Here is a 22,643-nt window from a genome sequence, read left to right on the forward strand (position 1 = left end):
CATCATCATCATCATCATCATCATCATCATCATGGTTTGGACAGGGTAAACTAAGTTAATACTTAAAGAGGACATTGCAAGTCATTTGTGTCCACCAGAAGGTCTGAATGTATCAGTTTGTAGTTGTCTGAGGAAGTTCGCAAGCTGGCAACTTAACAGTTGTGGTCTTATCATCGCAAATTTGCCTCCCTCCTTCACCCCACCCCTCCCTCCCATGCCTGCTTCATATAGTGACAAAGTTAGCACTCTTCTGCTATATGTACAGTATATGTACAGTGCTCAACAATGTCCATGCATTTTCGTGGAATAGGCGAGTAAAATAAAAATGCAACAATAATAAAGGTCAATTATGTTTTATATAGATTGTATATAGATATAAATTATATAGATATGTATAGTATATAATTATTGCTATTAATAACCTGCAGCCAATTAATGTGAGCAAAGGACCTTCACATCACAGAAACAAATATTAATATTAACGGACAGTGAAGGATAGATGGACACACATCTATAGCAGTGCCATGATTCCAAGGACAGTGATGTGGGATTGCCCAAATGACATGCAGTTGGTGAACTGGATGCTGATGTCATTCCTGCGGCGAGGTCCAATGGTTGGATGGGAGACAAAAATGCACATGCCATTGGTATTTTTTACTCACCATGGGTGACCATGCATCGTTTCATTCCATGGTGAAAAATACACACGAGGGACAGTTGAAGATTACAAAATCCCTCAATTGTAAGTTGCATTTAGCCTCTGATCTTCATATTTGTTGGGTATACATTATTGATCGTTTGTTCACCTAACCAATTTTCTGAGATGTGTTTTTTTTTCCTACAGGTATTGAAAGAAGAAAGAGGATAGTCCTAAAACAGTATACGGAGTGGGTAGGACATATCAGTTGAAAACTTCTATGTTCTAGCGGCAACGGCCTTGGAAAGTGACGAGTTTAGTATGACTGTAGAAGTCGCGACACCTATAGTAGGTCACATACAAACAAGGATGCAACCGAGAACGTGTGTAGCCTGGTATTCATCTAGTTCTCTTTCGATGAGACTCGCGATACGTCATGCAACATCACCATGGTTTTAATCATTCTCGAATTTAGCGGGACTCAAGTTGGGTGTTGAACTTTCCAGCTAGGCTCATTTGCCTGGCATGGTGAAGCGCCCTCTGCAGGAAACAGTTTAAGCGATATTACAATATTGGGCACTTGATCAACGTTTGACCAATGAAAATGCTTGGTGGTGTCGTAATTGTCGATCTTCGGAGACACACATATACACTCGCTACTCAATGCGAAGTACGCGACTGGGATCAATTTCAGCGCATCACCTTACCTATGTACAGTAGTATATAGTACATACTGCAGCCTAGAGGACTTCGCAGTTTCGTTATTATGGGGTGACATATTTATAGGCCTAACGACCCTGGCGTGCTGTCCGAATCCGTTATTGGGTTAATGCTTCTCTTCTTTGGACTCTCTCAACACTCGCTGTGCTTGCATTTAATTTGGCCGCTTTTACGCTTCGCATCCTGATTGAAAAATAGAGCGATATATTGTGGTATGTTTTCATTTTGAACTGGCCTATCAAAGGCTGCTAACTATAGTAACAGTAACAGGTGTATTAACTATTTGACTAATTAAGCCTACTTAAGTACAAGTTTGTACTGGCCTAGTCTAGGCCTAGTCTCCTAGTCTAGGAGTTAAGAGTGAGGGCCTAAAGGCTAATGGGTGATTATAGCTGAGGCGCTAGGCCCAGGGGTATACGGAAAGAAAGAGGGAAATGGTACAGTTGGAGGAATTTACATTCAGTCATGGAAGAATTGGACCTTTACTATGGGTATATAACCTCCCCTCGCCTTCATTTCTTTCAACCTTTTGTTTTCAACCTCAAACTATCAGTTACACAAAGTATCTATTATTCTATATTAGCAAAAACTTGCATTGAGGGAGAGGGGGTGCACATCCCACAAATACCCTACATAGGACTTTGGAGATGACATCCCCTCTATTTTAAAATACTTCATTTGCATATATTGTCACAGTTTTGTCACACAATATGTTTGCTTACCTGTCATTGACTGTAATAATTTCTTAGGAATTTGCATACAGAAAACTTCTCAAAATGCTCTCACATTAGCACAATGTTTTAATCCATAATTTGGGAAATATCTATATCAAATCTGGTCTGTTTTACACTTTGTAAATTATTATCTGGAAAATGTGGTTGGATACGCACTAACACTTTGCACAAGCTCGTTCTAATTTCAAGTTTTGAAGTCCATCCAAAGGAAAGCAATGGAAAACAGCTCGATAAAAGACATATTTTAATAATGCAGGTTAAAGGCCTATAAAACCCCACAAACTTTCAATGTGAAGTGCATGTAAAACCAAGAACTTGTTCAAAACTTTTACATGTGATTAAAATAATTTAAGACAAGTCTTGCCCAGTGTAACAGGTGGTCGGGTCATTGAAGCTGACTTCTACAGAGGAGTGTTTGGGTGGGGTCCTCTCCCAGACAAATGGTGTTTTTTGAGGAATATTTAAATTAAACTGTAGGTACAAGCTTATATATATTCACTAGCAATAGCTCTGAACACAAATTGTGCTAATGAATAAGAAAAAACTCCAAAATGTTTCCCTAATTGATTAAGCTTATTGTAATTAATGAGTTGGTATACACATTAACTATTGTACAAATTCAATGAGTCCTATAGATAGCTGCGTCAGCATTTATAATTACCACTGATTTATGTTGTTGCGTTATATTTACATACTGTGTCGGCCAAATTTTGTACATATATATGATAATGCGTACTGTATGATTAGTTCCTAATGCTCAAATATCTTCGTTATTGTCTGACTTTTCTGAATATGTTTGTCCCTGCCTCGGACAACCACAAGGAAAAACTGGCTGGACATCCTAAAGAAAAATTAATCATCTTTCAAGGACGACCGTTAAAATGTTCCCTGTGTAGCTGTCATGGTTTATTATGAATGTAGAAGGAAATCTATGATCTAATATAATAGCACAAAAGAGAATAGAAATTGCGTAAAATTTAAAAAAAAATGTATATAACAAAGTGGATATATAGCCATCAGACGGTTCCCGATTCCAGTTTACTATTTAGCCGTCATTTCCGCAGTTATCTTGCAGACTTTTTTTTTTTATTCATTTTTTTTCTCTTTTTTCTCTTTTTTTCCATTTTTTTTTATTTTTCATTTTTTTGTCATTTTTGGTTTTTTGTTGTTGTTTGTTTTGTTTTGAAGTGACGGCTAAATAGTAAACTGGAATCGGGAACCGTCTGACGGCTATATATCCACTGCCTATATATAACCTTAGACACAATTCAAATGAATTTTCAAGTAGAAAATTGTGCACAACATTGCAACTCTCTGCCAGTGGCCTACATTAAGAACATAAATATCCAAATCAAAACAGTAAAACTGAGGTGTGAAAGTAGGGCAAGATGTTTAGCCAATTGTATATTTTTGTTTTATATCAAGTGGCTTCAATTGTGAAATTGATAAATATGTTACTACTGCCGATTATTGTCATGTTATATCAAACCTATGTTTCAGTGTACTTGCATGACTATTTGTTACTGAATTTGTGTGTACAGCACATACAGTACTTATAGTGCAGTACAGTATAGCGCAGTACAGCATACTTACAGTACAGCACAGTACACAGTACTGTTCTGTAATGTGTGTAGATTACTATTTAGAATGTTTGTTTGCATAGTAAACAGAAAAAAACCATTATTAATAGTCATGGCTGATTACTGTAGGTCACTTTAATATAGCACTTGTAGGCGGAAACAGTTGAATGGCAGTACTTGCTTACTTTTGGTTAGACAGATTTTTAGTACAATGCTACTGTAGTTTCCAACCTTTGTTCACCTTTCATGCCATAGGAGAAGTTGAAAAGGTTATTTAAAATTGTTACCCTTCTAAAGCACTTTTTTTACTGCAACCTGTGTGTTTTCTCTGCTTTAGAAGAGTATCTGGTTGGCAGACAATAGTGGATAGACATGAAAAATATTATTCCACCCTGTTAGGTGAAAATTACCTCATCTCAATATCTTGAAGAAAGAACTTAAAAAAGAATAAATAAATAATCCAAAACTATATTTTCTTACTTAAAATCAAACTTAATATGTTTTACTTCTTTTCTCAACCCTTCAGGAACATTCCCAACGACTTGTGAGTTAATGCACTGTTAACGTAGTACTGTTAACGTTTGATGTAGGTGCTTCTGTAGTACTATAACGTGCATCCTATGCATACAACTTGTGAGTTAATGCACTGTTAATTAGGCACTGTTAACATACTGTTAACATTGACCTAGGTGCTTCTGTAGTACTATAACGTGCATCTTATGCATACAACTTGTGAGTTAATGCACTGTTAATGTACTGTTAACATTGACGAAGGTACTGTACCTCTGTAGTACTATATAACGTGCATCTTATGCATACGACTCTACCGTACAGTGCCGTCTGGTGCGACCAATGCTACGAAAATTTCACAGTCATTCCAAGTTGAGGCGCAAGTGTAAAGTACAGTAGTTACAAGATGGCTGTCCAGTGTCCAGTAAGAGGGATTGGAGAAGTCACGGAAGAATTCCTTGAGGAATTGGGCAAGCGACTAGATAATGAGTCTAATTTTATTAGATCTTGGAGGAATTTTGCGACCATGCTTTTGTCTTGTAGTAAGATTGATCTTGATGTGAGTATGTGTTATAGCTTTTCTATTTAAATACTGTACAAAGTTGATTTGATATGTCAACATTGTCAGTTGTAGATGTGCAGATGGGGCAAAGTACTCTTAATATTTCTCACTTCCTGTTAATAAGTTCTGCTGATCGACAATTTCAGTACCAGGTTTAAAGTTCAGTATAGGTGATATTTTCACGTTCAAAGTTCCCCATGTGGATTGCAGTGTATCTAGACCTGTACGCATTGCGACTAGATCACGCTGTGATCACAGTTTAATATTTTCCTTTTTTTTTTTTTTTTTTATAAATAGCAATTTTATTATAATTATATATTATATACTTATAGCTAGCCTTATTATACTGTACTTGTAAACCTTGAGTGAGGTAGCTTCCAAGGAAGAGGGCATTTAACCAGAACAATGAGGGGGGGGGGGGGGGCGGGGAAGGGGAGGGGAGGTGGACCATGCTATAGGGAGATTTTGGCATGTACTGATGATGATGGTGATGGTGGTGATGATGATGATTGTTTTTATTATTTTTGTTTTATTATCATTGTTTTTGGTATTTTTATTTTTATTAATATTGTTGTGTGACGACTTCCCTTAACAATATAAACAATAAACATTATGCTTAACTGAATTTGTAAAAGAAACAAGAGATTCAATATATGTTTTAATTCAGAACAATGTTTGTATAACGCACAATCACAAAGTAAGTTGGAATGTTTCACAATAATTACATCATTCATTACGGTTGTCTATTCTGTACAGTATGTGAAATGAAACGGGCCTATATGGTCAAGCAACAGTACTTATAATGACCAATACTGTTTTGCAAGTTTATTGTAGATAGACCTAAAAGTACAGTATTGAAAATTTCATCAAATTCAAATTCAAAACTCGATCTGCATGATCATCCTATCCATTATTCGCTCCTGACGAGGATGAAAGGGTTGAGAGACGATCTAATCTCTTGACCAATTTATTAAATTATTTATCCCTGCCCACGACAGGATTATTACGGAAAATCCACGAGAGATCCGATCGGCAGGCGTAGCCCAACATGGGAAGTTTGGCAAGTTTATATTCGACAGAGGGGAAGAAAAGTTGATATAGCTAAGCTGTGGTACCTGCTGTACTTTCAAATGCAGAGAGAAGATATTGCTTGCCTATTGGTGGATATGCATCATGGTAAGCTGCAAACTTTATTGGGCCTAAGTTGCAAATGGAGGATATTATTAAAACTAATTAGCTTATAAACCAAGCTTACATGTATGTAAGTAGCAGTGGGATGCCAAGCTATGGTAACTTGCATATCATGAATCTCTTCGGGTTACAGTGATCAGTGACACTTTAAAGCAAAATAAAATAAAACTGTTAGCAAACTGCTTATCCACTAGAGAGCCTGTGTAAGAGAATGTGTAAAAGTAAGTTAGCCTGTCGTTTCGATCCTAGCAAGATCTTCTTCAAAGGCAAAAAAAAAAAATTAAAAAATTCATAATTTCCACACAAAAAAAAACAATCATGAGGGGCCTTTCTGCATCCATCATCACTGCCTTTCTTTAATCCTTCTAACTAATTAACTTATCTATAATCTGTGCATGTTTTTGTCCCTTCTGTTACTGTTACTTGTCATTTAACTTTTGAATTCGGGTTACAGTGATCAGTGACACTTTAAAGCAAAATAAAATAAAACTGTTAGCAAACTGCTTATCCACTAGAGAGCCTGTGTAAGAGAATGTGTAAAAGTAAGTTAGCCTGTCGTTTCGATCCTAGCAAGATCTTCTTCAAAGGCAAAAAAAAAAAATTAAAAAATTCATAATTTCCACAAAAAAAAAAACAATCATGAGGGGCCTTTCTGCATCCATCATCACTGCCTTTCTTTAATCCTTCTAACTAATTAACTTATCTATAATCTGTGCATGTTTTTGTCCCTTCTGTTACTGTTACTTGTCATTTAACTTTTGAAGAAGATCCTGCTAGGATCGAAACATCAGGCCAACTTACTTTTACACAACTAATTAACTTATTATGTTCCAAAAGTTGATGGAGAAAGATTATATGTATAGTAGGGACAAGAACTCTTTATGCCGTTGCAATAAATATATTGTGCTCTCTGATATAGCTGGCTAAGAAGTCAGTGACTGGATAATATGATGCTTGAACTGGGTGTTTGGGCAGAGATAACCTATGACCTTGATGATGTAATTGCATGGTCGCTATGCTGAAACCCTCAACCAGTTGGAGACGATTTCATTATCTTTTTGAGTGTAAGGCTTTTGAAAATTACTGTACACTTTATATGAAGTCATATTTGTGGAATAGACCGAACACATTAAAAATGGAGCAATTGCTTCAATCAAGTAACAGAACAACCATTTCCAACCTTGTTAAGCAATTTGCAGAGAAATTTACTACAAATTTCAGTAGTTTCTTGCCATAGGCATTGTAAACTAGATTTTTTTTTTCTTTTTTTTTCATCAACTTATTTAAGCATGTGAAGCCATTTATTCTTTTCCATTTCGCATTTCCGTCCACATTTCTTTTTCTTCTTATACTGGGGCCTGGCGCCACCATTTTCCATGTATACATTTTTTTTTTTTTTTTTTTAAATTCTTTTTGTCAACGTTGTTGTCATATGAACTTTGTAAGCATATTTGTACTCTACATACCTCACACGAAGGAGGTGCACAGAGATTGAATAAACTTGTAAACTTGTAGCTAGGATAGTGGGCTGGTCCATTGCTATGCTAGGGGTGTTGGTATATAATGGAATGGAAGATGACACATATAGACACATAGATTAGTAGCTCAGGCAGTTTTGCTTGAATCTGTCAACTGTTTTTAACTGTATGCTGGTGGTTAATATAAAAGAACAGAACTGAAAACTATCAGGTCAGATTGTGTTTCTATAGATATCATGTTATGGGTTTTTGAGAATTGCCCCATTAAAGGGTGTGAAGACTCGCGCAAAAAGAAACGTCTAAATGCCGGTAATTTGACCTAGTTTTGAATGAGGTGTAACAGAAGTGTTAAACACCACCATCATTCCCAGAAAATACACACACAGCTTGCTACTGTACCTTCGGTAATTAGACACTAGGGTACAGTCAGTATATATAGCTGCGGTCCATACCCACAGCACAGTGTCCAAACGATACAGCGATGGACATCTCAGGTCCAGCTAAAGATAACAAGGTATCACGTTTCATTACTGTCTGCATTTTGTAGCGACACGAACAAAACATCACTTTCAAGCAACAGAAAGTGAACTTTTTCAGATGGTCGCACACGGTTTGGAGTGATCAAGTCTTCAATTCCTTTAAAGCAATTAGTTGCTGTATTGGCTTGCTTTGTAGTGGGTCAATGTAGGGTTCTGATTTAGGCGCTGAAGGGTGAAGTTACGCGGATAAAGTTTCTTAATGCATGCACCACCTAAAGTAACTCCTCCGCATGGGGTAAGTTTGGAAGAAATCAAGCGTTTATGACATAATTAGCGATATCACAGAAATTATTGCCCATCATCATAAAACTGTTCCTATATCCCTGCAGAAGGCCGATTGCTTCTGCAGCCAGCGAGGGGTGATGCAGGCGGTCCACATCCCTTGGGTCCAAGTCCTACATCGCACGAGGATCGCTATCAGGAAATGTCCGATATAAGAGGTCCATCTATCTGGTCGTCGAGGAATGAGCAATCTCACAGCTATGGACCACTTGCTTCAGCGCAGAAACAAAATATAGGACAGGGAACTTTCCAAGAATCGTACGGTAGGCTTCTTTTCCTCCTGTCAGTTTTATCCTTGTTGTAGCTAGCGCACTGTTGGGGGGGGGGGAGGGTGCAGGAACATAACGGTGGGGGGAACGAGTTTAATATAATGATACTTAAACTGAATGCATGCAATGTTTACAAGCAATGTACCTTGTCAAACCACTCTTATTCATAGTTATGATTTAAATTTAAATTTTCAAGTAATTATGAAAACGAAAAACCCCCCTCCCCTTCCCCCCTCCCCCTGCCCAAATCAACAAGAAAGGAGAAAAAAGTGATTAAATGAAGACTGGCTGAAATACATAGCTATTGATATCCACCCACTTTGGCATAAATTTATCTTGTCATCGTTACAAGGTTTGTCATTCGAATGTTAATGTATAACGCATGTCCCACAGCTGCCCAAGCGTTATGGTATGTAATCTCTTGGGTCATGAGCCTGTCACAGTCATCCTCTGTTTGTGATTCAGGTGGTACCCTGCTGAGTTGCCCTCAGGGAATGCCTGGCTATAGCCATTACTCTCTTTCTGGAAGGAACACGTCAGATAGTGGTTCATCGGCTAGTGGTACATCGGGTAGTGGTTCATCGGGTCGTGGTTCCTCCGCTGACACTGTGGTACCGTCACGAGGCTACAACGTCGGACAGCGCCTCAATCCCAGCTGTGCATTAAACCTCAATTGCTCTCAGGGAGCATGTGACTACTGTGAAGCTTTGCGAGATCTGTCTGAGGGGAACAACGTCGATCACGAACCGACCACTCCAAAGAGAAATAGAGACGGTGCCCATCCATCCTCACGAAACGATATGGATCTGCTCCCCGATCTGGCTCAGCTGTACCTCAGCGTTGGTGAGTCATCTGTCTTTAGCTCATTCTGTCATTTTTATCAAAAGAGGTTTGATTGGTCTATGACCACCACCCCATTCCCGTTGATCGTTTCCAACTTTTCGTGACATTTAATTTTAATACCACCATTAAAGTTTTAAGTGAAAAACTCCCATCTCAATATCTTGTTACTATAACACAAAATGTGTGTGATTGAATGTAAACTACTTTTGACTGGCTAAACACTCTATCACTCCAAAAAGTGGATCAAAGTATGTGATCTGTTTATATCACCTTGGCAGTGGTTCAAATATTTTACTCTTTTTTTTTTTTTGAAATGTTATTGTTTATTTAGCCTTGAAATGTGATACATTTGAAAGTTATATATATCTTAGCTCTACACATTGGCTCTGTCTTAGAATTCCATCAAAATGCACCACTTTGTAGAAATGCTCCTAGAATTCATTAATGAAATAGCTCAAAAAAAACCCCAAAAATTCACCTCAATTGACACCATGACGATGTTATTCAATTTTAGCTGTTGCCAGATACATTCGCAAAGCATCACCAAATTTGACAAAAAAATCATATCTTCAGCATATAGATATGCTAAATGGATATGGTTTAGGCCGAACGATGCCAAACTCTTTCAACGATTTATCTCATTGAGAGAATAGATCTTCTTACATTCTGCCAATTTCTCACATTTTTTTTATTGTTTTGAAGAATTTTGCATGATAAAAATGAAAAACAATAAATCATTGCACATATACTGTACAAAGCACTTTGTCAGTGAAATGTTCTGCATGTGAAATGTACTACGGTCCGTATATTACGTATTCGTCCCTGTAGAGACTTCCAGACCCATGAGTGATATGAGCATGTATCAAGAAGACTTCCAAACAGGTGCCCATTCAGCCCGGACATCCGGAAGAAACAAATCAGGGCCACGAGATCTAACATTCCAACACGGTCCAATGAGCCGGGCGTCGTACCTGCCGGAAGGTAACTCGTTGCCCGGTCGGGAAAAAAACCGCCGCAAGAGACGGCTGAATAATGCATGGCGACGTCAAGATTCACAAGGCAGGAGTTACGTAACTTCAGAATCGGATGACAATATGTCCCAGGTCACAATGATGGATACTGGACAGTTCTTTGAAGCAGACCAAGAATTTGTGAGAACACAGACTGGGTCTGCTGCAGCTCTGAGGGGAATTAAAGAATCAAATTGTAAGTACATTTTTTTTGTTGAGCACATTAGTTTTTTATTTCCTTGGTTTCTTTTATACTGCAGTGTGTTCCTAAATGTCTGGAAGATTTATCGCCGATTGGTTTGTCTTCTCCACTCCCAATCTCTCCATCCCTTTGGTAATTCCCTTCTCTCCCCTCCTCCCTCTATCCAAATTTACTCTCTCTCCCCCCTCTCCCTCCCACCACCTTCTTTTCCTCTTCTCTCTTTGCCGTTCTCTCCTATCCTAGCCTATATCCTACTGCATAACCTCTCCCCTCCCCATCCTATCCCCTCCTCATCCTCAATAATTAAAATTGTGTTAAAAGTTACAATTTAATTATACATCATATGTGCTTTACCTGCCGTGTTCCCTCCCTCCCCATCCCTGCCCATCCAAATCCTCTCCTCTATCTCTCCCTACTCTCTCTCTCCACCCCTCCCCTCCATCTCCATCTCCTCCTCCTTGACCTCTACCAACCCCATCCATAATAGTTTCTATTGCAAAGATATTACAAAATGGATAGCATCAGGGTCCAGATTTTTTGCAATTTGTTACAATTTGAATTTCAAAATCATACGTGCCTCATCTGCTATACGTTCAATACATTCTGGCCAAACAGCACTGCCCCCAAAAAGAAAAAAACCTGGAAAAACTTGAAAACAGATGCAAATAATAAAACTTCTTTGCTGATAAAAATTAATGATGGCTCTGTCTCTCTCACTTGATATTTCAGGCCTGGTGGGAATAACATTCCACGAACAAGATGCAGCCCTAGCAAAGAGAGTAAAGATGCATCTAAATTCTGAAGGATGCAGGTCTGTGTTGATGGACAAGAGCACGATGGGTCTGTTTGACGAGGTTAGAATTGATTTTTTTCTAGAATTGATTAAAAAAAATTTGATAATTTTAGAGTGTTTTAGGAAAAGGGGAGTGGAGTGAGGAAAACAGTGGTATGAGGAAGGAGTTGGGAGGGGGGGGGGGGGGAAGGGTGGTCAAGCGAAATGGAAAACAGTCAAAGGGAGTGAAGACTTGCGCTGCACACAAAGAAAGGTCTGATACCTTTAATCTCATTTGAAAATGCGCCCTTTAATACCACTGCCATAACAGTTTACCTGCCTCGGGCATTTGAGTAGGCTCTCCTAGTAGATCAGGGAAACTGTGTGAGCTGAGGAAGAGAATTTTCCATGCTCCTTCCCTTTGCTAGGAGGCATGGCGAATTGATTACTTATGTCACACAGGCTAATGTACCCGACTAATAACCTTGAAAGGTGCAGAAGTTGCCAGTGGCGAAAAATGAACGGCAGTCTTACTAAAGGGCGGATTTTCGAATGTGACTTAGTTTCGAATGAAGTGTAACAGAAGTGTTAGACACCACCAACGATCCCAGAAAATACACACACAGCTTGCTACCGTCGGTAATTAGACAGTTAGTGTGCAGTCAATACCTACAGCTACGGTCAATATCCACAACACAGTGTACATAGCAGCGATGGACATCTCAGCAGGGAGTTGTTATGGAACTCCCTGATCTCAGGTCCAGATAAAAGATAACAAGGTATCAAGTTCCGTATACACTCTGCTTTTAATAGCGACAAGAAAAAACTTTTACTTGCAAGCAAAGGCAAGTTAACTTTTTGAGTGGGCGGCACCCGGTATGGGGCGAGTCTTCAATGCCTTTAAGAACGGAATTAACATCTCCTGTTTGCATGTCTGAATGAGTATTAACCTTGGCGGAATGGTAGATAAAAGCAGTCCCCATTGTCCATATCCTGTTCCATTGAATTTTTACCCCGGATATGCTGAAAGATAAAATGAATTCTTTGCTGCCGTATATAGTCACTGTGAGGCAGTGAGTTTTCTACCATGTGAACTTAATTCCTCACCCATTTTGCCGTATAACTAGCAACTTGTCATGGGAATCTTAATATAGTGTATTGATTGTAAGTTTTAAGTCAAAGCTGCATTCAAGCATGTCCGTAGCAAGTTTGCTTTGGCTTTTTGGTACTCAACACAATGCTGTTTATATTGTAATAGTCAACAGTGATACAGTTTGTACAGTACTGTATGTGGTCTACATTCATGCAATAATCAAAAGTACATTGTATTAGATAAACCCATGCTATATTATCACAGACTTCAGTCAAAATCTATTATCAAACACTTAGTCAAAATCATAAGAAAGCAATCAAAGTAAGTTACAGTGTGTTAAACACAGTGAGCACATCTGTGGACTTTGTTCAGGCTTTCGTGGATTCTCGATCAGCCGCCCAAGTTAGATAAACAAGAAAGTTTAGCAAACTTCTATTGGAGCTTTTACATTGTATGCTAAGGGTGGTCTGGCTTTGTGTGTGAAAAAAAAAGTTAGAACAGAGTGAACACTCTTGGTTAGGCTTCATAATTTAGCCATAAGGCATATATGCTCGTCAGGATTACCATCAGGCTAATTACTTAATTGTTTGGGTCTTCAAAGAGTATGAAATGCACACGAACAATGCAGGTGAATAAAGAGCTCTTTTCAATTTTTACCACCGTCTGTGAACTCCTTCCCTATGATGAACGGCACAAACTTTTTGAAATATTCTAATAAAAGAACTGTTAGTTTGGTTCATTTCCACATATATACATATCTTTCTCGAAAAACATAACAGGCAAAACCTAGACAGCAATGACGACGATATACTAAGCTTCTTGACGCTCATCGTTATTCTCAGAATTTAACTGCGATGTCATTCTATTTGAAGGTTTTGGTTTTTTCCCCCCTTCCAAAATTGTTGCACGATGCATTAGCATAAAACTTGATAAATTACCAAGTTTGAAACTCTCCAGTTCTGCCCAGGTTTATCTTAATTGTGAATAATCACCTAGGTGTCTGTATTGTTACATGATACGAGCCAGTCTACATGATAACAATTACCAGTGACTCTAACAATCTGTCTGTTCATCCGTAACGCAGTTTCGTTTTCTTTTGGGCACAGTCCCGATGAACTTTGTTCTTTATGAGGATTGCGAAACACCCTCTAAGGCAGCTTATGCAATGGAGAAGTTCCTGATTTATTAATAGATCCTTAGACCGCAATGTTGACATTTACAGTAAGGATCATGTGCAGAATAAAGAGAGTTGAAAGGTTTGATGATTTAAATCGTTTTGTTTACATAAAAAGCTACAAATATTTCTGTTCATACAGTAAATATTGGCAGAGACGAACGCAGAATGGCTCCATGGACAGAACTATAATTGCCAATGCACGATCCTTCCTGGCACATGTAAAGCTAGCAAGTTTAACAGCATCACTCTCGGGGGGGGGGGGGGGGTGCATTTTCGTCACCATTAATAATATTCCAAAGTCCATCCTTCATTAAGGTCATTCTACACTGCACCTTCCAAGTCGCATAATTCGACCCATTGAACGCAACTACAATAAAAAATTTCACGTCTGACGACGTCTTCACTCACATAGGGAGTAGTTCAGTGAAACCACTTCAATAGCACACAGCAATGGTTAACCGTCACACTAGTTCAAGTATGTTGCGCTACGTACTCACGTTAACACGGTTGAGACTGGGCCCATAACCTATTGGCAGAGACGAACGCAGAGATGTGATTTATAGCCACAAAACGACTATAGTCAACTGAACTTCGTAGCCATAAAAGAAGCACAAATGGACTCCAGACTAGATTAAATAGTCAAACACACAACTTTAGTTTACCGGTACTTCAAAAAACAATCAATGTGTTTATTCAATCAAGGCTTCTTATCAGGAGGTTTTCAGTGTTTCTAAACACGCAGATCGAAAAATCCATGACGGAATATCCAAGTGATATTGCGCAATCGTACAGTAGCACATAAACAATATTTCTCCTTGGAGGTTTGAGGATTTGCTTGCACTTATATACCTCAATATCATATACGTGTTAAACAGTTAAACATGGTAGGTATAAATGAAAGATAAATAGAAAAACAGTCCAAGCAAAAGTGAACTTCACAAACAGTAAAAGCCTCACAATTTTCTGCAGTTCTTGGTAAAATATCACGATTTCCATCATATTACTGTACGACACTCTTATACTGGAAAAAAATATGGTGATGTTTTTTAAGGCTTAAAGGGTGTGAAGACTCGCGCACAAAGAAACGTCGCATGCCGGTAATCTGACCTACTTTCAAATGAGGTGTAACAGAAGTGTTAGACACCACCATCGATCCCAGAAAATACACACACAGCTTGCTACCGTCGGTAATTAGACACTAGTGTACAGTCAATACATACAGCTGCAGTCAATACCCACAATACAGTGTACATAGCAGCGTGGACATCTCAGGTCTAGATAAAAGATAACAAGGTATCACGTTTCATTACTCATGTCTGCATTTTGTAGCGACAAGAGGAAACGTCATTTGCAAGCAATGGAAAGTTAACTTTTTCAGAGCGCGGCACACGGTTTGGGACGAGCCTTTAAATCGTATGTATATGTTTCAGTTTTAGTAATGGCCATGACTGGCAGAAAATTTGCCAGTGCCTTTTATCTTTGTCTACTTGGCAAATACTGTAGCCCAATATTCAAGCTCTGAGCTTGTGAATATTTTGTGGTTGATAATGTAAACAGGTACCACAATATGCTTCAGTCCGCCACACCTCTCTTTGTAATTGTACAAGCTTTTTGTGGCACAACAATGTGTGTGCCGATTAAACTCAACTACAGACTTATACTGACAAATATCAAGCCCTGGTGTTACACTTTTCTATCCAACTAAGGCATCCATCCATGCTATACCAAAAGGTCAACACCAAAAGTATTCAGGCTGTAGGTGTCTATGGTTTTTGTTTTTTTTGACGTTCACCATTCTGCTAAAGGAAGAAAAAGAAACATTTATACATGAAATATGTGTCATGACATAGGGCCAAGAATATGCAAGAAGGACAGCAATAACTTGTGTATGTATACTGTAGGCCTACCTCATCTATCAGGCATGAGACTCTTCCGCGGAAACGCGGATTTCCGATTATTTTTTTTTTCATTTTCGCGTTTTTTCTCGTAATTCGCGTTTTTTTTTTTTTTTTTTTTTTTTTTTTTTGCCGAACATGCTGGACTGTGAAGGGAAGGAACACCGAATTTGACCAGTGGTGGAATCAAGTAGCACAAAGCAAGCAAAAAAGCCTTTTTTTTGGTTCAAAAAAGCTAATGGATAAATTATACAAGCAGAAATTCCACACTTTTTTGGCGAGTTACGTGATGTGATAGATTCCATCTAGAGTCCACCATTTTGCATTTAAGCCCTCCTTACCTGACAAAAAAATTCTTAAGGGGAGGGATTGTCCCCCTCCCCCAGGACAGCGATCGATAAATTTCAGATTTTTTTTCCCCGGCTCAGTCTCATCCCTGATCTATACATAACTTATAACATATCACTTTAACCTGTACCTATAATTACCATCTCTTTTTAACTTGAACCTTGCACCCGTTATATATATCTCTTCGTCTTGTGCTAACCTTAGAATTAATGTCTTGTCAACATCACATTACACGGTATTTTCACGTTTTACCCAATAACGAAAAAACAAGGGCGTACGTGTCTTCCATTTCTCGGTACATGTATGATGACATCATCTGATTAATCTTCCCACTCCATATTTATTTTTCACTGTTAATTCAATGACAACATGTTTGCTTCATTAAATATTGTCTGATACATTTGCAAGTACTATAATGGCGGGGCTGGTGGGGGGGGGTGAGTATTTATTCACTGTTAAAGTTAAAAAAAAGTTGAAGGTTTACAGTCTTGTATGAGGCTAATGCCTCCTCACATGACTTTACAACTTAACCCCTGGTCATTGGTAACTTGTCACACCCACACACCAAAGTGTGCACAATTCAATCAATCTCTCCTGGGACACCACAGTGCACCACAACCACGTGTCCCCCGGGGGACTTCCCATAGGGTGCAGCCACAAACCGGCGCATGCAACTATATTAACAAGTTACCTAGCAGGTCCCCATTTATACACCTGGGTGAAGAGAGGCAATGGAGATAAAGCGCCTTGCCCAAGGACACAACGCAATGATCTGGCCAGGGTTCGAACCTGTAATTCTTAGATCACAAGTCCACTGCCTTAACCACTTGACCACAACACCCTCCACTGTTAATTCATTGACAACATGTTTGCTTCATTAAATGTTGTCTGATACATTTGCAAGAACTATAATGGCTGGGGGGCCCGGCTGGGGGGGCGGGGCTGGTGGGGGTGGGCGGTGGGTATCATCAGTTTGACCTTGGTCGACCATTGTCATCATGAGGGGTAGGAGAAGTTGACCAGACAATAACCTGGCATCGAGATTTCCAGTCATTTCTGTCTTCCATAAGGGTTGCTAGCTCACACGTACTTTCAGCCCCATGACTGTCCTCTAGTAGGAAATGCAGGAAGGTTTTATGCCTTGCACCATGCAGGGGTACCATGTTTTGGCTCCCAGAGAATGAACTTGTTGGCTGCTTCTTCTGGGTGTCGGTGGTAGTGACCAGCTGCTCTAAGTCTTCTTTCTCTGATTTTCATGGACACCTTTGGAAGATCGCCATTAAAGCTGTGTGTTGAGAATCTTCTGTTTCCAACTAATATCAAGGGCAGCCCTCGGTAATCTTGTGTAACAAGGTCTATGTGGGGGGGGGGGGGTAGGTAGACGGGGATACCTCCTTTCTGTCGATCCATTCCCCTTGGGCCACATACAGCATCTCCCACTGGAGGGTGGCTATTAAAGAGATAGGAGGTGAAAATTTGGTTCACGAGGCAAAGACAACATGAAAATACCCGGGCATAAGACCACACTGCACAATACCTATTTTGTTTCTAATTATGATTGTTCTTATTTGTTTGTACTATAGATGGATGCTATAGTAGTGATATACAGCTCTCACTTTAAGAAATCTGTCATTGAGAAGAAGTTTTCTTCCCGCCTCAATTGTGAAAGGTGAGTTATATACATCCAATATTTAGGGAACATGTACTGCACATTGTACGAAAACAGTGGCGAAGATAGGGGTATTGGTCAGGAGGGGCGAGAATGGTCAGGAGAATGGCGAGAATGTAGGGGCGCTTTTGACACTATCCAAGCGGAGCGCCACCACAGGTTGGCGCGTAGCGTACAGAAATTTTTTGAGTAAAGATACTCCCTAGATCGCCGGAAATGACCCTTTCCGGGCCTGGCTAATTTGCAGATAAACGAAGAATAAATAGGTGTCATCGCCAAACTACACCATCAAAATGTGACAAATGTCAATAGGTAGATGAGAGCGCAATAAAAAAGTCAATAATCGCGAATAAGTAAACAGTGTTAAAGAGCTGAAAAGGGCACCAGCAGTCCATTTGAGTCTTTCAGGGGGAGGGGGGGGGCATCCGCCCCCCTTGACTGTATGGACGCTCCACCACTGTACAGAAAGCACACAATATCAGATCTTATAATGAACTAGTCTGCCTAATTCGAAAGCTTTTGTTATTTTTTTCTTTTTCTTTTGGGGTTGTATAAAAATCAGAGACACAGTGTAAAAGGCTGAATTGACCTTGGTAAATGATGTCATAATGGGAGAAGCATTTTGGGCTAGGGTGTGTTGCAAAGTAAATAGTGCTGAAATCGTCGAGCGTAACCATTTGTACCCGATTTTAGACGTCACAATACATCACATTAGGGGATTATTTGGAAGAATTAAGTTGTGTATATATACCTCTATATACCTATAGAAAATTAAATAGCCTGAAATCGTCGAGCGTAACCATGTTTACCAGATTTTAGAAAACCTAATAATGGAATAAAAGGAGTAATTTACAAACTCCTAATCCTATAAGAGGACAATAAATTGAAAGGGATGTATAATTTATGAAATTGTCTGTAGGTAAAATAGCAATTGTCCTTTTGTACTAAGTTACCATGAAATTGTTCTATGAGGTGTTTATTAAATATATGAACATTGTTGCAAGTTTTTATAATAGCCTACTGACGTAGATTTCTCTCAACTAGGAATAGTTCACACGCTTTCTCATAGCCCCAGAAGTGATGTATAATTAAGAAATTTTCTCTAGACATAATAGCAATTGTCGTTTTGTACTAAGTTACCATGAAATTGAACTATGTGTTTCTTAACAACATGGACATTGTTGCAAGTTTTTCTAATACCGACGTAGATTTGCAACAGTTTGCACGCTTTCTCATTGCCCCAGAGGTAATGTATCATTTTTTCAAAATTGACAAATCCGATAAAGCTCGTTTGAAATTTCTCTCTAACTCTCGCTCTCTGTCCTTCTCGTTAGGAAAGTCTACAATTTGCTGAAGAATGAATGGAAAAACCACAGCCAGCAAAATCGGAGATGCGTTTTTTACCCCGAGATGGAACTTGTCAAAGGCATGCATATTCCTCGAATATTTTGGGATCCCCCGAGCAACTTGTTGGCTCTCGGCGTCTACTACTATCTGTTTGAGTGAATACACGGATGCCCCTGAGTCATTTCAATGCCAAAGGGTCAGTGGGTGAGACGGTGGGTCCTCACGACTATCGAAACGAAAAATAGGTCTCAACTGAAGAGTTTAGTCAGGTCTCTGTTCAGACAGGCCGGTTTGATGCTTAGCTTTAACACTTATACGGAAACCTTCGAGACGTGACCGAAAAATACGAGGAGAAATTCAAGAATGAGGCAAACATGGCATGTTTACTTTCATGCTATCAATGATCACAGTGTATATCTTTAAAAGAGTAAGAAGAACAAGGGTAATTTATTTTAGATACAGGACCAAGTGAGAAGTGGATTTATGTACTTTTAACTTCTTCTTCAAGACTAAGAGAGTTATACTTATCTTTAATCAAACTAAGGGAAATGGAAAGAGTGCAACTGAAATTTCTGCATTGCAGCTGATTAAATTTATATTTACTTCCATCTTGCTTTCTTGGAGTATAAAGTTTTGCCACCCAACTTTCATATCTCAAAACTAGAGTTTTGAAAGCAGTTTAGTTCATTTGGTTGGAAACTTCACCAAAGTATCAGTGTTATGCAATTAAAAATTACATAAAACTGGTATTGTAATTCTATAGCCTTGTAATTCTATAGCCTTAAAAACAATTAGATTTGTCTCCAAAATGAAGGTTAATTTGCAATGACAAATGCATCGATTTGACTCTCTGAGGTTAATTATATCTGCCCTGACAGTTAGGTTTTATAAATTAATAATAATCAAATGGTAATTATGATAGAAAACTGAAATATTGTCAAAACTTGCGACTTTTTCCATCATTCTGAAATTTGAGTAGCCAGATCTGTGAGTTTCCATATTAACGAATTAAAATTGCTTTGTACATATTTTTTTTAATACAAAATAATATTGAATAAACGGTAAAAAAAAAATCAAACTTTTTAAGAAGGAAAACCCTTTTTTTCTTTTTTTAATTTTCCTCTTTCTATACTTGTTTGTAAGGACTTTATTTTAACTCATAATTTTAATTTGATAACTTCAGCAAGGTAAAAAATTCTTGTGCCAAATGGCCCTTTTTTTTATCTTTTTGGGTTGGACCAATGGGCTACTGAAAGCGGCCAAAGCTGACATGAGAGTTGAGGAGAATTGACGGTAATAGTAAAATAGATCACAAATATTAGGAAAGAAATTATTTTAGGTTTTTTTTTTAAATATTTTTATAAATTTGATGAATTCAGCAATGGTTGAAAATTCTTGTGCAAAATGACACTTTTTTAGAGTTGCATAAGACAAGTATTCGGTGCAAAATGTAATTTCAGGTTTTGAACAGTATTTTATACAAAATAATGTATTCGATTTTTCATTTATATTTATGCAAATTTTTAAAATCAGTTATTGTATGTCAAGGATCATAGGTCTTTCATCCCTACAAAGTGTCTTATTGCGAAATTGAAATTTTGTTTATGTCATTGATCTTTCAAAATGTTTTATTGTTTTTTAAAGTAAATTATAATTAATGCAAAGTCTATGTAATTACTGCATATTCATGATGAAATGTATTTTTATACTGATTTGTTAAAAATGAACTTTTTTTTTTTTAATGTGGTGTGGTATGTGAAAGCAATGTAATTATGTTATGTATTCATAGAACTTTTACATTTTTTCATTCTTAACCTGTTGGTGTAATCTGTGAAAAATTTGTTAAGGGTGCAGATGGGTAAGATGATTCCTACATCTGTCTTTCTCAACCTTAGTTTTAGAGTTTAGAGGCTCTGTAGAGGGCAAGGAATCCGGAGGGGGGGGAGGGGGGATCTGCTGAAAGATTGGGGTGCTCACAGAAGAGCCAGATGGGGTGGTCAACATTTCAATGACTGATTTTCTGTTTAAGGCAGTCACTTAAATTCGGTGCTACGCCTTGCTTACTTATTTTGTTTTCATAAGTTTGTTTGCATAATAGCAGATGCCAATTAAACATGATTTAGAAACTTCTTTAGATGACTGTAACCTTGTTTATAGTGCTAAAAAGTCTACCAGATTGTTGTAAAATATACGAAAAGGTAGTCACAGAAAACATTTGGTCGGTATTAATCAGGTGGATACTTTAAAAACTACCTCACAGTACCATCACCTCTGCACTGAATTTGTCGCCTCTCTGCCATTTTGCCGGTCTTGGATACTAATAACTTTTCCTTCTCATAAATTACAAAGCTCAGCATGAGATTGTTCGATGGTTCTTGGCCAACCAATTCAGAATTTGGTTGTCATTCAATTAAAAACTAACTTAGTAGTGAATCTGCTATAGCGTTTTAGTAAGTAGTTTAAAGAAGAAAAACATCTATGCTGCCGTTTTGACCAGTCTGCTTAGGTTATGGAGCCAAAATTTTCTATCAGGCATGAGCTTTTTCCGCGAATTCGCGGAATATCCGTGATTTCTTTTCTACCGCGGGGACAAAAACTATTATCCTAACACACTGTAGCATATGCAAACTGGAGCCTATACCGCAATTTTTGCAAAGTTCCGTGATTTTTTTTACCCCAGGCTCTTCCCTGTTCTATGAATTGGTTTGTTTGGTTGTTGGACCAATCAGGTGGAGTTTTAGCATAAACTTTGAGAGTATCAATTGTGGACGGCTTGTTGCTTTGGCATGGCATGGCATGATCCAGAGTTTTGTTGTTTGTACACTAGTTCCGTATGTAAATATTTCTTACCATTTTAGAATCAAGTATGTCTCAATAGATCAGGGTACTATGGGTGATGTCATGCATACAGTTTTAGCATAGACTTTGAGATGATCAATTGTGGGCGGCTTGTTGCATTGACATGGCATATGATCCAGAGTTTCTGTTGTTTGTACACTAGTTCCCTATGTAAATATTTCTTACCATTTTAGAAGCAAATATGTGTCTCAATAAATCAGGGTTCAATGAGTGATGTCATATTCCAAGAAATCACTGTCTTTGTTACCAGTGTTTGCCAAGTGTAAGTTGGTTAGCTGTGCGGATATGGTGGTAATTAATTATTTGTTAGTTTGCTCAACTAACAAAGGTTTGGAAGTACTTCTCAGTAGGTTGTTGACATGGCCCTCAAATTTGGTGTCAGATACTGCAGAAGGTGAAATTGTGGGGAGGGGGAGGGACAGGCAGGAGGGGGGAGGGTTGAGCCATGATTCTGGTAAAAAAGTTGTATAGATTCATTAAGTTTATGCATTTTACTCATGTATATTGTGTTTGTAGCAAATATATATATTTATTTGACACTACTTGATCCACTACATAATCAGGTTTATAAAGGAGATATTAATTGGATACCAAATATCGTCACAAATGGATTTAATCAAAGGGACTTAAAACAGATCTTGTTTAATAAACCCAAATTGTCGATGGTTCGAATCCAATCCTTGCCAGAGGTATTTCTTTACTCTGTACAAGATTAATTCTGTCATACAACGGAAAGTTAGAAACATAGCCATATGGCACGATGTCAGTAGTTTGATTATGTCTTTATAATTTTTAGTTACTTGCATATTAATAGTCGAGATTCTTGTGAAATCTCAGTTTGCAAGGAAAAAAATTAAAAAATTGATATGAAAGAATGGACTGGTTTTGCCTTATCATTTTAGGCAAATAACATATTGCTGGTTTGA

General features: G+C 38.2%; 1 protein-coding gene across 1 annotated transcript; it reads left to right on the top strand.

Moving 5' to 3' along the window:
* The first annotated feature begins 372 nt into the window (after positions 1-372).
* LOC139969578 (uncharacterized) lies at positions 373-22,592 on the top strand. Its single transcript, XM_071974677.1, has 10 exons — positions 373-1,569; positions 4,198-4,261; positions 4,361-4,740; positions 5,742-5,919; positions 8,281-8,496; positions 8,968-9,345; positions 10,174-10,551; positions 11,287-11,411; positions 17,426-17,511; positions 18,846-22,592. Exons 3-10 carry the CDS (start codon positions 4,588-4,590, stop codon positions 19,015-19,017), a joined length of 1,686 nt encoding a protein of 561 aa, XP_071830778.1. The 5' UTR covers positions 373-1,569; positions 4,198-4,261; positions 4,361-4,587; the 3' UTR covers positions 19,018-22,592.
* The last annotated feature ends 51 nt before the right edge of the window (positions 22,593-22,643 follow it).

Source organism: Apostichopus japonicus, chromosome 7 (assembly GCF_037975245.1).
Source record: "Apostichopus japonicus isolate 1M-3 chromosome 7, ASM3797524v1, whole genome shotgun sequence".
NCBI lineage: Eukaryota > Metazoa > Echinodermata > Holothuroidea > Aspidochirotida > Stichopodidae > Apostichopus > Apostichopus japonicus.